The following is a 17,254-nucleotide window of genomic DNA, read 5'->3' on the forward strand; positions in this document are numbered from 1 at the left end:
AGAAGCGTTTTTAAACACTCCTTTTACTAGTTTAAGTAAAATGTTTGGAGAAAATTAGAAGGAAGAAGTCAAATTTAACTACAATGGTTAATAACATATATTAAAGATGACACCTGAGTTGATTTATCTAAACGTTTAAATTTATTAACTTATATTTCGAATTTAAAAGCTGATAATTATTAAACATCTAACACTATTATAATCATTGTTTTAAAAGGCAGTGTCAGGACTCGTCCTGGGACTCGCCTCGGGGCAGGGCAGTGGCAAAACGCCCTGGGGCTAACGTGCGGGGCTTAATTCCTATGAGGCTTACGCCCTAAGCGTCCAACCGTACGCCTTAAACACGCCTAACGCCCAACGCCCAGGACTCGCCTAACAGTTCTTACACAAATTATATTTTAAATTCCTTAATTAAAATCATTCACCCTCATAATTGTTTAACAAAATAATGATACTTAATAGTTTTTCATTTATAGAAATAGAAGATTGGGTGTAACTCATATAACAAGTCGTAATATTAGATATTTACTATTTGAGAACGTCGTGAGGGTGAATATCACTTATTTTTAAAAAAAAAAAACACATAGCGGAATTGTACATTTTCACTTGTCATTGGTCATAAGTCCTATGTATCAGAATTATCATATAATTTTATTTTTTGTTCATGAAGAAGTTATGTTTTAATTGTAATATTGATAAATTTTATTGATTATTTGCTTATAGGGAGATAAAATGAATAGTATGATAGTAATAGTGTTTTAAGAAACTGTGTTTTTTTCCATGTTTGAAAGTTAAAATGTTAGAATTGTTTTGCATTTCATAATAGCTTTTATTTCATTGTATTGTTTATACTTGTAAAATTATATTATATATAATTATAAGTTATAAGCGGTGTATAATGAGCTTTAATCATTTTTTTTTGTGAGGATCAAGCGCGTGCGCGCGCTCACACACACACATATACATATATACATATATATTTCATTATTTACAGTTTTCATTTATTTTTTTATGTAATTTTACCTATTTAAAAATATTTATTGTAATTATATTATTTTAAGAAATACTAAAAATTAAATATCCATGGGGCTTACGCCCCGTGCCTCGAGGCTTACGCCTCGTCGAGGCGTATGTAAAACGCCCTGCCTTTTAAAACACTGATTATAATCAAAGTATCTATTTTCGCCTCAAAAAACATAATATGTACATTGATCAGATTCACGTAAGCCTTCTCTACAATACAGTTCAGCATAGCCAAGCCCCTTTCTTTAACTTTATACAGCAATCTATGAGTGGAGATGGTTGCCATCAAAGAGCCAAAGGAAAGACACCGTCTGTATGCCATGGTAATATATCCCCCACATGGCTTTTAAGGCATACCATATTTGCAATATCTGTTACACGAGATGATTTGGTCTAAACAAATTCTCGTCTTTTCTGTACATGCTATTCTCACAGACTTGATATATTCTTCAGCAAATAAACTATATACAGTTTTACCTAGAGGTTGCATTGTCGCGGTTAGCTAGATAAAAAGCCAACCGACACAAGGGAAACCTGTACACAACAATAATTTTCGAACTTCCCTGTAGATTATTGATTCCTTGAAACTTTTGTTAGTATGTTGTTGAAAAGTTGAAATACAGCGCTGTGTCGTAGCTGCCATCCTTTATCGTCGAATCCAGATGGAATATTTACATTTTATTTCTGAGAAGGACAAGGGGAGAGAGTTACAATGAATAGCAGCAAAAATTGAAAGATGTTCATTGTAGAATAATGTATATTTTCAGGAGCCAGATGAATACTATAGCCATAATCCAACATAACATAAATTTGCTCATTCCATGACTATTAATGTAATCAAAGAGCTCTTTCGTCAACAGTAGACAGATATACCTGGAGAAAGATTTAGATCTCATGTCTTCTCACGAAGTCTCATCAGTTTGTCCTTCCACATAGCTAAAGGAACCAGAAAATATTGGTGATGTATCAACAAATAATTATGGGAAAACTATAGCAGATACCTCCAATAAAATAATCAAAGGTTTAGTTTGATGTACCTGCATCATTGTACCTCTCCTCATTCGCTGCTAAGTTCATATTTCTCAACATACTAAGTTCTTCTGAAAGTAAATCGGGGCCATCTGATGCACTGCGCCAGACAGTCTTAAGCTTAAATTCGGAAGAAGTCCAAAGATATGCACATAGGAGAGAAAAGAGACCAACCTATCTAATAATACATCATACGTGGACTTAATTCTGCTAGATCGGTCCATTCCATAACCTATCCTCGTTGCATCAGTCAAGACAATTTGCTTATTTACAAAAATTGGTGCCTGCATAAAACCAGATCAAACGCAATTAAGACAGATAATGGTTTTCAAAAATGTAGTTAGGTCATTACAGCTCACATAAGATCAATAAGACTGATTGTTAAGGAGCTAAAACTGAAAAGAAGTTGATCATGCACATACAACTTTACCACTCAGCTGAAAATCTGTATTTTCAGACCATCTTAAGTTCTTAACTAGGAAACAAATAGGTCAAACAGAAAACAGTCGGGAGACATAATGTTTTCTACAGTGGTAAGCAATATATATGAAGCAGTTCATTGATAACTAAAGGAGTCATGAGAAAAGGCACTCAAGAGACATGAAATGTTAAACAGATAAGGCATCTTTGGGATTTCATATAAGTTGGGAGTAAAACAGGAGGAAAAGCTAATTTCACATTAGTCCCATTCTTTATTCAACAGATACACCATGAATGACATCAATTTTTCAATGGACGTTAGAAAACACTTTACTTTATACATTATCACACTTTAATCTCAAAAGTCTCATAAGAACAATACCTTACATCTTCTGGCAACATTAATGGCATCTGAAGGACGAGCATCCACATTAATAATATCTTTTTCCCCTGGCTGCGTATTATCAAAAATGTTAAGCTCAGATTAAATGCTACCCAGTAGTAGGAGTATTTTTTTGGATTTACCAAACAAGTACTTCCAACTTACCTTTTGGAAATATATTCTGGCAAAGTAAGTACTAGTCACTCTTTCGGTAATCCTCACCATTTTAACCTGCAAATGATATATTGCCAAATTAAGAAAGAAATACCAGCACTTCAAACAATAATTAAAGATGCGGTGCTCGTTTCCTGAATTTAAAGGTGATCACGTCTCAAAGTAAGTGTTGCATCTTACAAACACCTAAGTAATTGAGGAATAGCCTCCTGCTCACTTGCCATGTTACAAGTTAGACCAATCAGTAAGAACTTTTCATGATACTTGGTAAAAGCATATTAGTTCCTCGAACTGGCAGCTAAAAGATAAGGCAGAAAAAGTTAATGGTCGCCTCATGAAAGCTTTCATTTGAATATATAAAATAACAAATATAAACATTTCGAATGACATGCTTCTGAAACCAAAAGGTTTCTGGTGATTCAAATTCAGGGAATGTGATAGCAATTTAAAATAGAGAAGCTAAAGGTAAAAATGAAGACTAAAATCAAGATTGAGATACTATTTATAATAAAAAAATCAAGATTGAGAAAGGATACATATGATGAGATACATAAAATGGTATTAACATACTTCATAGCCAAATTTCGCCAATAGATTCCTCAAAAGCAGGAACTGGTCGGGGTAATCCTGCAGCAGGCCCAACATCAGCATCTCAAAGAAATGTTAAAAGAAAGAAAAGAGTAAATCAGAGCATCCGCTTTCAAAAATTAAAAACATTACCTCAGCCTCCTCCTCGTGCAATGAATCTATCAATTTTTTGACAGCATGTTCACCTGAGGTAGCAGCCAGTAAAAGTTACCAATAACAGAAAACAGAACTGCTTTACAAAAGAGCATTAGTTGTCGAAGTAGAATCTAAAGTACATACCAACAATAACTGGTAAGACATATTCTGCATCACAAGAAATCTTAAGAAAAATAGTTGGATTCTTGAAACGGCGAAGAAATCCTGTCCCTAAAGATGATGCATCAGCGATACGATCCTTGGGGTGAAAAGAAAAGGGAGCCAAGTGAGCAGATGAGTGCCATCTTGGTTCTTCTTGAAATCCATGCATACGCATTTTGTAGTGCCTCGTTGTCTCTGCAGTCATTGTAGCATTGGTAAACATGCTTAGCCTCACATGCAGGGAAGAAAATACTAATAATAGAAGATAGATTACACATGAAATTTATATAAAAAAATAATAATAAATTTTAAAAAAAAAAAAAAAAAAAAAAAGAGTACACATGAAATGTATCAAGCAATTAGTTTCTCCGAGTACACATAAATAGTGCCACGGGAATGCTATGCAATAGAAAGATGCCTAACAAAGTGAAATGCTATTCTTATAAAAGTTGTTAGACCAGCAATATTATACTGAGATTGAATGTTGCGCCCCTATGGTCCATCGCATCCACAGGATAAAATATTGAGATATGGATATTAAGACGGAGGAATACTGAAATACAGATATTAAGACAGACGTGCAATCGTCGAATATGGGAGAAGAATAGTAACAAAAGATGCAAGTAGCCCGCGTAGAGAATAAAGAGAGAGAGTCTGAGATCGTTTGGTCATTGTCCCGGACATAGCTCCAAAAGGTGACAGAAAAGGACTAGGTAGAAATATCTAAATTCTCCTGGGACCAATGTCACTATACCAACAAGTCGGGATTATACTAGTTATCTGTACAGGTATATGTGCAATTTGGAAAACCCCTAATACTCATATAGACCAAAATGGAAACATAGGAATCAAATAGCCGACTCAACTGATTCAGTATTGGAGATTTAAATTATTTGATTGATTGATTTAGCTTCTGAAATTATAGCAAAGTGCATGGTTTCCAATTGCAAATCATTCTTTTTAACAAATTTAACGTTTAAGGTCCCTCCATTCTGTAACAGTCGATTTTTACTAATCCGTATTAGGATCATCAAATGTTACTGGGGCAACATACCATTCTTCACTAACTAATAAGTTACAATGCAGCAATTGAGCTGCACTAATTAACAAGCAAAACTGTAAAGAATAAAAAAAAATCGTATCTTTTTCATACAAGCAGTAAAATTTCAGACAAAAAGTAATGTTCATTAGGTAGGCGTTTGGCCATAGATTCCAAATATTTTTCACTTTATAAAAAATCTATGAAGCTGAATTTGAAGATGGAGTTGTGTTTGGTTACACTTATTGCAAATGAGAGAATAGAGCACTTTATTTGGAATTTAGTTGGAAAACACCTCTCCAAATTTGACTGAGGTGAAGAATTATTCTCATGGCCAAACGGGTCCTAAGAATATCTGCATCAGTCTTTCTCAACAAAAAAAAAATGATATGAGAAGTTAAAACCAAAATATAGACCGATGCAAAATTAAAATTGCAAGGGCAGAATAAGTAATTTCGCAAGGTGAAGAATGAAGACCTGAAACGAGAAGGACGGCTTCAATATAATCATCATCATCATCACGTTCATCACTCTGATTGGATTTCCCATTAAAGCGTCCACGTGATGACTTGCTACAAATCACCATCAATCTCGTCTTTCTACAATGCCTATTTCTAGAAGATAAATGATGCGAAATATTCCGAATCGGGGAGTAACAGTGCGAACTGGAACTCCACCGCCTAGTGTCCGCTAGATCCGTTAAAATTCCCGCGACGGGTCGGATCCTCAACTGAGCTCCCATCATTCTGATACGATAATTTCAATGTGGGATTTTGGATAAAATGAAATTAGGTGAAAAAAGATGGTAAGTTTTCTTGTTAGGCGAGGGAATGGAGGATGGATGTTGATGTTAGAGTGGGCTTAGAATACTTCTTCTACTTTGATTTTGACAACGAGGTATCAGATTCTCTTTCCCTAATCCAATAACATCATTTTAAAGGGGAGTGCTATTTGTACATATTTTTATAAAAAAATTAATTAGTAGAAATTATGAACTTCTTGAATAGAATTTTAATATACAAATTTTCTTTCATAGAATGGAAATTGTAATGGTCGATTTTTTTTATTACTAAGAGGATAGCGAAAAGGGAAAATGGGCGAGGGAATTATAAGATAGGCAATCGAACGGTCATTGATAAAGTTACTCCTTCCGTTTATTTGTCGTTTTTTAGGTTTACAAGCTCCTTAAGAAATACTTATTACTTAGTAGGGATATTTGACCTACTTTACTCTTATTTACGTCTAAGTTATAATCTTTCTCCATTAAATTGTATATACTCTATTTATGTGTATTCTTCATTAATAACAAATGATAAATTGGGAAAAGAATAATTAATTATGTCTTGAATTTCTAAAACGATAAATAATATGAGATAACTATTTATAGTAATTACGATAAATAATTTAAAACCGATGGAGTAAAACTTAGTGCCAACCAATTGAGCTAATGAAGTTTTTATTTCATACTTCAAAATTGCCAATTGCCATTTTTTAAGGTATCGTGCTATGGAGTGAGTGTTCGCGTTTATCTCATTTGTCTTGTCGCTTTGTTTTGTAACGTGTTGGTAAAAGAAAGGCCGCGGAGATAAATTCCTCTTGGGTCTGCCCTGCTTTTGGCAAAATGCATTTCACTATCATGACACGCCGAATATTGTAATATCTTGTTAACGTGGGTGATAAAGAATACTAACATCCACTAAAGTTTCAACTTTAAATTGCTTCTTGTGTCACGTTTTACGTACACGTGTTTTGTCTATCATGAAAAAAGTTTTTATATTTATAAATAATTAATGACATAGTTTTATAGTCATATAAATGTTTATTCATATCTTAGAACACAACTTTTGGAAAGAATGTTACAGAATTAGACATTGGACCAGGTTGGCTAAATAAAATAGGAGGATCTATTTGGGAGGTAATCTTAGCCCTTGACATCTCTTCATAGGGAAATAATTCTTAAACATTTGCCTAGTGGTTATAATGTTATTCCTTCTTAAATTTCAGTTATTACTCTTAGTTTTTGTATAAATATAGTTGTCGGTGTTCATAGTACGTGGTAGGAAACGATTGGCGTGAAGGGCACACGATTCCACCAAAGGCAAGAGTTCGTCACAACGTGCATCGCATGCTCCTTATGCTCGGGTGGGCGGAGCTCTCTGTCTTCTTCTTCTTTTTTTTTCCTTCTAATTTTATTTTCTTATTCTTTTATGCTTACCCTTCCATTCGAAATAAAGAATATAAATTCCAATATTCTGAAATAGCAATTCTTCAGTTCAAGGGTTGACTTGATTAACTAAGGCCTCGCTTAAATTGTTGCAGAAATAGTCAAAGCTCGTGACCAAATAACATGAAGTTGAATCTTTCAATAACTACTAGGTCATATAAAGAAGAAAGAAAAGTCACATAAATAAATATGAAATAGGAGAATAGTCCATCTGTGGGAGTCAGCACATTTTCTACCACTTCAGTGGAAATAGAGGAATTTTTTGACGCGCCTGCAAATTCAATTTTGTTTTCGAAAATAAATACTTATAACTTCTAAAATATCTTCATCTCTTCATTAGAAAATCTAGAATATTCTTGTTGACCTTTGGAAGCTTGTTCGATGTCTAGTCAACTAATTATCCATCCGCCTTATCTATATTCAGCTGCTGCTTTGGATGTCTAATTAACTAATGAACCTTAGAAGGTGCTCCAACAACTTAATAGCTGGTAGGCCCTCATGTCTGTACTAGAATGAGGGGCAAATGTCAAGTGGAGTTGGACCATCCTGCAATAAAGAACATGGGTTTTAATCACTTATAACAAGGATACATATGCAGTTCACTTTCAGCACCTGCAAACGATGCTTATGCCGCATTTGTTGTAAAGGTACTTTCGATTCAATGGTAAGGATAAAAGAAGGCCATATTTCCAAGAACACCATATCTTATAATATCAGGAAAATAATCCAAGAGACACATGAGAGACACCAACAGACTTACGTGAAAATTCCTAAGGTAAAAACCCAATATTCGCACTTCTACGCCTCAACTTTCATTGCTTTTTCTTTCTTCTATATTGAGTAACCAAGATTGATTAAACGAAAATACAAGCTATGCTTTGACTTGAGGGAAGTTCTTCAAAGCCGCTGCTTCCTCACAATCAAAAGAGGAAGAAAGTAGACTACATCACTTTTCAATCCCTTCCAAATTTACATGAATTGTGTAGAATTGTTGATCTTGATATCTACATCTACTATTGGCAACAACTACTTGGATTGCATGTAAGGCTAAAAATGAAAAGATGAACTTAGTGGCAGATCAGGTGCACTATTTGGTTGAAGAGAATTCTGGGAGGCAAATTACTGATCAACGTTTTCTTTTTCAAAGTAGTAATCCAAGTTGCAAATTGAGGGGGAAAATTACTTAGGTGATATTAGCCTCTTCTGCTCCAACCTCCCCTACATGCAAAATTAAAGAGAGAATCTTGACAGCCGACTTCAATAGGGCCAAAACTTTAGACATTTTGTGAAAAGACTGAATATTATGAAAATTGTTAAGCAGAACAATCATAACTACAAGAAATTTAACAACTAATAGCTAAATTCCACCCTGTTAGCTTACGCAAAAAAAAAGGTTCAAATGTCTGTTGCCCATAGGTAGAAGGGTGATAACCGTGACAAGCAAGGCCACAAGTCAGTAAGTGGCTAGACAATATAAAAGAAAGAACCAACAGATACCATAAACAATGCCAAGTACCATGACGACAACAAAATGACATGCAGTGAAGGAGAGTGGATACATCATAACATGGAATGGCATAATGCCTATTTAAAGCTTCAGAAGGGTTACAGCTTTATCCACATACAAGGTATATACTAAACATAGTGATAGGTGACGACACACAGACATACATTCATTAACCGGTACTCTTTAACACCTTACAACATGAAGACTAGTCCACACCAAACTTATAGATCCTTACAAGCAGTTTTCATAGCTAGAGAGGGAACCACATATGCCTTGTGAAACCCCTATCTATAACCACGAGGGTAGTTCCTTTCATAAGGAGAATATGACCGGGATCGCGCACGTCTCGACCTTCCAGCATAAGGTGAGCGTCTAGGAGAATAATCTCGTCGACCTCTATATGGAGAGCGCCTTGGAGATCTTCGGTGCCCATAGTCATCACGGCCACGATACCTACCACGATCACCACGAAAACCTTTGGCCAAAGCAACGAGTAATTCAGAGATTCCACAATTTAGTATGACTATAATACAAACTTATATAGCAAGAGAAACTTACCATCACCCCTTCCGCTCTGAAGCCCAAGATAATGACCAGGTGTTGGAGTCCTTGGGCGTTTTCTACGAGACTGAAAATAAATATACCATCTCAATATGTAAAATATGAACATATGAGGTTTACATCAAGAACAAATGGGTTATCTAGACCAGATTATGTGTTCTAGAGAATGTACTCCTTGAAATGGAAGACTATAGCATTTCCTAATCTTGGTATTTCCTTCGAAACAGAAAGCAGATATCTTTTCTCATTCTAAGAAATCTTAACCTATGATGTTTACATCCAAAACAAAGGGAACCAGAAAATGCACTCCTAATGGAATAACATAAGATTCAACTAATCTATGCCAAAAAAAATAAAGTCGTTTCTAAATACCTCTCCATAACTGGAGATACTGGTGAGGAAAGTCGCACAAGCACATAACAATGTCCATTACTAAAAAATAGGATCGTGCAGGAAAGCAGCTTAAATACTTCTGACGTCTTATAACAGCTAAAAAGATGGATATAGAACCAACGCCAGGATGAGATACCATAAAAGCTTGACTAGATTGTTGATAATGACCGTTGATTAGTTGAGAGTTGAAACTAATTGCTGAGGTTGTATAGTTGTTTGGCAATATAGTTGCTATATTTAGTTGATCAGATGCATGTCAAAAGCTGTATTAGCAGGCCATTGGGTAAAGCTGAGTGAATCTAATGTTGCAATGGAAGAACTGATCATCTTTGATTGCTGCCAACAAAGCTGACGTAATGTCTTCTGAATATAACCAGAAAACCTCCAAGTCAAGGAAACAGATAAGCAACCCAACAGAACAATAGTACACCAATCAATGTAGAAGTAGCTCACCTTTTCTTTTTTGATAAGGTAAAAGTTATGTAGAAGTAGCTCACCTTCTCCACTGTTATGTACCGGCCTTCAAGGACGGACTGATTAAGGTTCTTAATGCAGCGATTAGCATCCTCAAGACTATCCATTGTTATGAAAGCAAAACCACGAGAGATGCGAGTACGGGGCTCCATAACCAGAAAAACTGACTTCACCTAATCAACAGAAAGTAAAAGAGAAACTTCAACAGAGTCTTAAAGTTAGAAAAAAAAAAGGGAAAAGAATCCAGCCAAAATGCCACATGTCAATATCTTGGCAAATGCATTGACAAGACTTTGCTCATACAATAAACTTAAATCAAAACTAGAAGTTTCTGAGATTATCATCATAGATGATAAAACTTTCATTATAAAGAGTAGATACAATACGGATGAGTTTAAAGAGATAGAACCTTGGTATGAGCACCGAATCAAGTCAGAAACTGAACCAGAAAACAACTTGCTTATATTTAAACCAGAAACCAACCTTTCCCTCCTTTGAGAAATGCTCCTCAAGATCCCTATCAGTGACCCTTGTAGATAATCCAGTCACATATAGTGTGTTTCCGGGATTAGAATCGTCAGCCCTAATCAAGTCATGGATGAAAAATTAGGGTAACCGAAACGAAGCTGTTAACACAAAGAAGGTGAAGTAAAACTAAAGTTCCACTCAACCTTCCATGACTTCTGGACCTGGATCTTCCTCTTGGCCTTGACCTTGATCTAAATGGGGATCTAGACCTTGATCGAGAGCGAGATCTTGACTTTTCTTCCCAAGGTGAAGGAGAGCGGGAATACCTGGGGAGTCCAGAAAATACAATATCGAACCAGTTCAGTCCAATGAGCCCTCAACAAGAAACATTGACACCGACCACAAATGTCTTTAAGATGGTTCCTCGAGTAATGATGGCATCTTTTTCAAGTATATGTAGCTCATAAAATTTCTATGAAAACTAATATACTACTAAAGCTGGTTCCTTAAAAGAAGATTCCTTGGAGATTTTATTTGTGTAGGAAAAAAGATAATAGAAATGCATCGCTAAGATTGTGTAAACGTATGATCTCCAGAAACACGCTCAATAATTATACCTGTAAAATTTGTAAAATCTTATCCATAAAGGATTGATCCATAGTTAGCTCAAAATTGATAGAATGAATGACTTGCTACCACTATTCCCTAATAGATGATCGCTTACTTATACAGAAATTACTCATACATATAAACTATGAGAGCCTCGGTAATGTTTTATGTTTCAGTGACATTTTCCAGGTAAATAAACAACCGGAAAACTAACCCCCCCATGATAAACTTAAATCCAATTCTTCAAAACCCAGATTCATAAATTACCATTTTTCTATAAAGTTATAAGAACATTAACATCTCCTCTTCAAAACACAAAATCAAAAATCAACTCCCCCAAACCAAACAAAACCGAATTACTTTCTTATCCAAACGCCACATAGATATCCGAATAAAACAATCACAAACCAAAGAGGGAAAAAGAAAAAAAAAAAACAATCACAAAAAGACAGATCAAAAATTCAATTACACAGAAAGAAAGAAGAAATCATACCTTTTAAGAGGAGAATCGGCCTGCAAAAAATCATAAATTAGTTATTTCGACAATTAATTAAGAAAAGAGACATAAAACATATAGTGATGGTAGAGAGAGAAAGAGAGCTTGCCATTTCAGGGGAGAGAAGCGAACCCTAAATTGCCAATATGAGGGAGAAGGGATTATGCTGAGAGAATTATATTTTTTAGAGTTCAAGCTTTAACTTTAAGCGTGCCTATCATAATTAGCGAAATTTTAGGTGACTGCATTTACATTTATGCCCTCATATTTCGTATAACGCCATTTTGAGGTAGCAAAATATTCATTTTGTTATAAAATATATATATGAATGTCCATATAGTCTAGGTTTTCCACATGTCCTAAATAAGAGTAGGTACATGTACATTTGGTGGCATGTATGAAATGAAGAAAATGAAGCAAGGTACATGTACATTTGGTGGCATGTATGAAATGAAGAAAATGAAGCAACACAAGTTTGATTTTAACTCTTGGTATTGTCATTGATGACTTCATCAAGAGATTTACCATCTCTATAAATAAATGGTTAAGTTCTCAATTTGTGATGAGATATCAACAAGAAGTGAAATACAATCTCTCCCTCCTTTCTACAAAGTTATTAATTTGCTTCTCTTGTTTATTTCCAATTATGTAGTTTTATAACACGTTATCAGCACGAGACTCTGTCATATTGGTCATGTGCTTTAGAAAGATCGAAGCAACTCAAAATTCAGCCAATGATGAAATCCTTCTACTATTTATAAGATAAGTATTAATTACTTATGCTCTTTGGTTCCTTTGAGCTTGAATAAATATGTCCATCACCTATGATTATAATTACGTGTTTTAGTCTAGTGATGCAGGTACAGTTTTATTTGGATACAATCTCGTGAGATTGGAGAGAAATATATTCTCTATATTTTATATCTAATGGTGCTTCTTTTGATAAGGATGAGTCAAGGTCCTTATTGGTGGACAATTTCACCCCCAGTTACGTATCTATTTAATTCTTATGTGTAAGATGTGTGTATTGTGCTAGTGATCTGCAGGTGACATGGTGATACTCCTCAAAATATAGTCCTGCCATGCGTCAGCATGAGTTTGTCAGAATTGGGTATAAGGATGGCCCGGTACAAGAAATATAGTGCCAAACATTCCAGCAAACTAGAGCCATGCTCATTGCTGGATGTGTTCCAGCCAGATTCTTTGAATTTTACTTGAGGATGTCAAAAAAAAAAAAATCAAACATCCTTTTTATAATCTAGCCATGTTCATCAGGTAACGTCTTTACCTTGTTTATTTTTTGTGGATTTATAACTTGATTATAAATATGAGCATATACAAGCTTACGCTCTGGCAGAAATTGAAGAAAGAAAATTAACCATCGGAAGTGGTAATATTTTGTTGGCTTTGTTGTGATTACAACTGAAGATGTGTTAGAAAAAAAAAAATCTCTACACCATATGTATACCTCAATTTGCTCCTGAAGTAGCAGTATTTCAAAAGAGGTTATAAGCTATCACTATTTGATATGCTTAAGGCACGTTCAAATGATTATATTTCATTCGTGAAGAATGAGAAAATTTGATAAATGTTGCAAATACGTGTTCATTCCCTGAAGTGAATGTAATAGTATGTAGTAAAGCCTATAAAAGTGCATTTGGTTGTGAAAATAATACGAATCATCTCCAGAAGAAGTAGAATAATTGAGAAGTAATATTCTGAATATTCTATGCTTTACTCCCGAAGTAGTAAACTCAGAAATCTACTCTAGAAGTAGCAAACTCAGAAATTTGTTTTCATGGTACCAGAAGTATTTAAGAAATATTTGATTATAGAAATTAATGATCAAAGGCTCCAGAAGAGCTAATTATTTATTTACAAGTATCATGACACTAGCAATGTCCAAATAATATCTGATTATGATAAAGAAATTGAAGTCTCTTGAAGATGTTATATATGATAATACCATTCATCGTAAATCGTAATTGGTACGATCGGAACACTGTAGTAGACCTGAAGTTTACTAACAACAAAAATGGTTATCATATTGAGACTACAAATGATCGGATTATTAAATATCTTCAAGTTACTATGGTTAAGAAATACACAAGTGAAATGTTACCCGAGCATGATGAGATCACATACCACAATAAACCAGAAGTTTATTGATATACAATTTCATGCAATAGTAAACCAGAAGTTTATCAAAAGAAATAGCACTCGTCATGGTAAACTTGAAGTTTACGGGTACAGATAATTTTATCAGTTGACGAGACCATTTTGATCGTCCTGATTTAAATCTGATGTGCTAATTGAGTATTAAAAACATATTGAAGAACTAGAAGATTCTTCAAGAATTTGTTTGTGTTGCTTGTTCTCATGATAAGTTGATTACACCAGCTAATATTGGAACTGAATCCCCAAAATTCTGAAAAATATAAAAGGTGAATGTGGGCCCCTTCACCTGTAATGTGATGTCTTAAATAGATGCATCTATGAGACGGTCACATGTATGTTTATTGTCAACTGGCAGTTTGACATTTATGAAGTTGCTTGCTCAAAATGATTGAGTTGGAAGCACAATTTTCAGAATATGTAATCAAGACAATCATCTTGATAATGCTGGTTTATATCTAAGTTGGTTTGGCATTAGATGCCTCCATAATACAGCTAAACCATTGCTTATGAGAACAGAGTTTCAGATGTTAGTCTGAGATATGATATATTGCATACAATAGCACTTGTATGCTTCAGATCAATAAATTTTGATAAATTCTCCCCTCATATTTGGTTCAGGGTCAGGAACTAGATATTTCCATCTTTTAGCATTTGATGTGTGGTACATGATTAATGGATATACCATGATACACACAGATGGATTTTCCCAAAGAAAATGGGGACATATGTCACTAAAATAAGGGGGAGAGAATAAGCAGCTAAGAAATATATTGTGAATTATCATCAGTATGATCCTCAGATAATTCAAGTCAAATGCTGGAAGCATTTGCTGACCCAACTATTTCATATTTCATCTGCAAAATGCTCCTAATGTCCCTGAAGGATAGAGTCTACAACATGCATGGAGCATGGTAGACCAATCGGTTCCAAATATAATAATCCTTGGAAAAAACAAAGGAGGAGCAAATGATCATAATAAGGAGGCAAAGTGCTCTTGAAGAGCCGACGACATAACACTTCATGAAACCTTATGCGAGGTTCAGGTACCTGAAAATAATGAAGTGATGAGATCTCAGTAAGTTATGTCGAATTGCGAACCGATACAACATGATATCTTGTCGACAATATTTTGATACAATATAGCGCAATATTGTAAAAGATTGTGAGGATCTAAATTCTACGTCTATTAAAGCATGCTGACTTAGAAATTATTATCAAGTGAAATGACGCATCTTGGTAAGCATAAAGCTTATTTGACCTGCTGTCCAGACACCAGAAGATGTCATATCATTTAAATAGAAATAGATGTTTTCACATCCTATATGAATTACTTGACAAGATTTATATGAAAATTTCTGAAGGATTCAAAATGCCTGAAGCATATACAAATTCTTGGGAAACTTGTTTATAAATCCTTAAATGGATTAAATGAATCAAGGCTGATGTACTGAAATCGCCTTAATGAATATTTATTGACGAAGGGTACCAATAAGATCATGTTTACCCTTGTCTCTATATGATAATCAGAACCTTTCATATTATTATGCAAGTTGATGACTTGAATATTATTGGAGCTCTTAAAGAGTTTCCAAAAGCACTTGATTATATCTGCTGAAATGAGAAAATTGAAATGGTCCTGAAGAACCATATATTTGTGCAGTTGATGCATTTATATATCTTGCTATAACTACAGGCATGATATAATTTACTCCAACATGGAGTTATTGAAATAGATCAACTGCATATTGCAAATGAAAGCCCTGACATGAATGTATTTGTCCTAACCAATACTGTCAAGTGTTTTGGACATACAGGGCATTCATCTGATCGACATAAGAATTCAATCCAGATGTGTTATCTATTTCCATGAAGGATTATTGTCATGACAGTCAAATCATAGAAACACAACAACAGATTATGAAGCAAGTCATGATGTACTTGTCTTGATTGCAACAATATTATACAGCGATGATGCAACTCTATCTAAGAAAGGAAGATGCAGATCATCAACCAGTTCGTCAAATGATCATTTGACAGACCTGATAAAAGCTCTGTCAATCTCAAGATATAATAAGTTGGTATACATGATTTGTCACATCATCGTCAAGAATTATGTGATGCTTTAATCAGGGGGAGCAAATACGCACTGTACTCTTTTTCCCTTGACCAAGGTTTTGTCCCATTTGGGTTTTCCTGACAAAGTTTTTAATGAGGCAGCTCTCAAAGCGTATTACTAGATATGTGTACTCTTTTTCCTTCATTAGGACATTTTCCCACGGGATTTTTTCCTAATAAGGTTTTAACGAGGCACGTCATCTATTAATGGTTTAAAGCAATCCATGCGCATGTGGTATAACCGCCTTAGTGAATATTTTTTAAAAGAAGGCTATAACAATGATGCAATTTGCCCATGTGTTTTTATAAAGAAAGTAATATCGGAGTTTGTTGTACTTGCTATATATGTTGACGACATAAACCTTATTGGAACTCCTGCAGAGCTCAAAAAGGCAATTGATTATTTAAAGAAGGAATTTGAGATTAAAGATCTTGGAAAGACAAAATTATGCCTTGGTTTGCAAATTGAACATTTGACAAATGGGATTTTTGTCCATCAATCTGCCTATACAGAGAGAGTGTTGAAACGATTTTATATGGATGAAGCACATCCATTAAGTACTCCGATGGTTGTTCGATCACTTGATGCGAATAAAGATCCATCCCGACCTCAAGAAAAGAATGAGGAAATTCTTGGTCCAGAAGTACCATATCTTAGTGCAATTGGTGCACTAATGTATCTTGCCAATACCACAAGGCCTAACATAACATTTTCAGTTAATGTGTTAGCGAGACGTAGTTGTGCTCCTACAAGGAGACACTGGAACAGAATTAAACACATATTGAGGTATCTAAAGGGGACTATCGATTTAGGCTTATTTTAACTGCAGTCCCGATCTTGTTGGTTATGCCGATGCAGGGTATTTATCTGACCCACACAAAGCTAGATCTCAAATAGGCTATGTATTCATCTGTGGGGGCGTTGTCATATCTTGGCGATCTACAAAGCAGTCTATTGTGGCTACCTCATCGAATCATGCTGAGATAATAGCTATTCATGAAGCGAGCCGTGAAGTTGTGTGGCTGAGGTTAATGATACATCTCATTCGAGAAAAGTGTGGTTTGAAATGTGATAAAATACCCACAATCTTATATGAAGATGATGCAGCATGTATTGTCCAATTGAAAGGAAGATTCATAAAAGGAGATAGGACAAAGCACATTTCACCAAAGTTGTTCTTCACACACGAGCTCCAAAAGAATAGTGATATCAACATGCAACAGATTTGTTCAAGTGATGATATAGCTGATTTGTTCACCAAGTCTCTACCAACCGC

At 34.8% G+C, this 17,254-nt stretch overlaps 2 protein-coding genes across 3 annotated transcripts; both read right to left on the reverse strand.

Annotated features, from left to right (window-relative positions):
- Positions 1 to 1,187: 1,187 nt before the first annotated feature.
- LOC132622375 (bifunctional nuclease 2) lies at positions 1,188 to 5,876 on the reverse strand. 2 transcript variants are annotated; one of them, XR_009575877.1, is made up of 10 exons: positions 5,430 to 5,876; positions 3,896 to 4,108; positions 3,749 to 3,801; positions 3,599 to 3,655; positions 3,020 to 3,085; positions 2,855 to 2,926; positions 2,227 to 2,336; positions 2,061 to 2,166; positions 1,897 to 1,959; positions 1,188 to 1,707 (listed from the first exon to the last, which is right to left on the reverse strand). XR_009575877.1 is itself a non-coding variant. In XM_060336980.1 (10 exons), exons 1-9 carry the CDS (start codon positions 5,695 to 5,697, stop codon positions 1,916 to 1,918), a joined length of 975 nt encoding a protein of 324 aa, XP_060192963.1. In that variant the 5' UTR covers positions 5,698 to 5,871; the 3' UTR covers positions 1,245 to 1,707; positions 1,897 to 1,915. The 2 variants fall into 2 exon arrangements, 1 of the variants encoding a protein (XP_060192963.1); XM_060336980.1 differs by having other exon boundaries at positions 1,245 to 1,707; positions 2,061 to 2,152; positions 5,430 to 5,871.
- Positions 5,877 to 8,713: 2,837 nt separating this feature from the next.
- On the reverse strand, positions 8,714 to 11,919 carry LOC132621829 (serine/arginine-rich splicing factor SR45a). Its single transcript, XM_060336278.1, is given in 8 exon segments — positions 8,714 to 9,038; positions 9,040 to 9,158; positions 9,242 to 9,311; positions 10,135 to 10,284; positions 10,595 to 10,694; positions 10,783 to 10,905; positions 11,682 to 11,701; positions 11,794 to 11,919. Coding segments are annotated over 8 exon segments (690 nt in total). The 5' UTR covers positions 11,797 to 11,919; the 3' UTR covers positions 8,714 to 8,933.
- Between the last annotated feature and the right edge of the window lie 5,335 nt (positions 11,920 to 17,254).

The sequence above is a fragment of the Lycium barbarum genome, chromosome 12, assembly GCF_019175385.1.
Source record: "Lycium barbarum isolate Lr01 chromosome 12, ASM1917538v2, whole genome shotgun sequence".
Taxonomy (NCBI): domain Eukaryota; kingdom Viridiplantae; phylum Streptophyta; class Magnoliopsida; order Solanales; family Solanaceae; genus Lycium; species Lycium barbarum.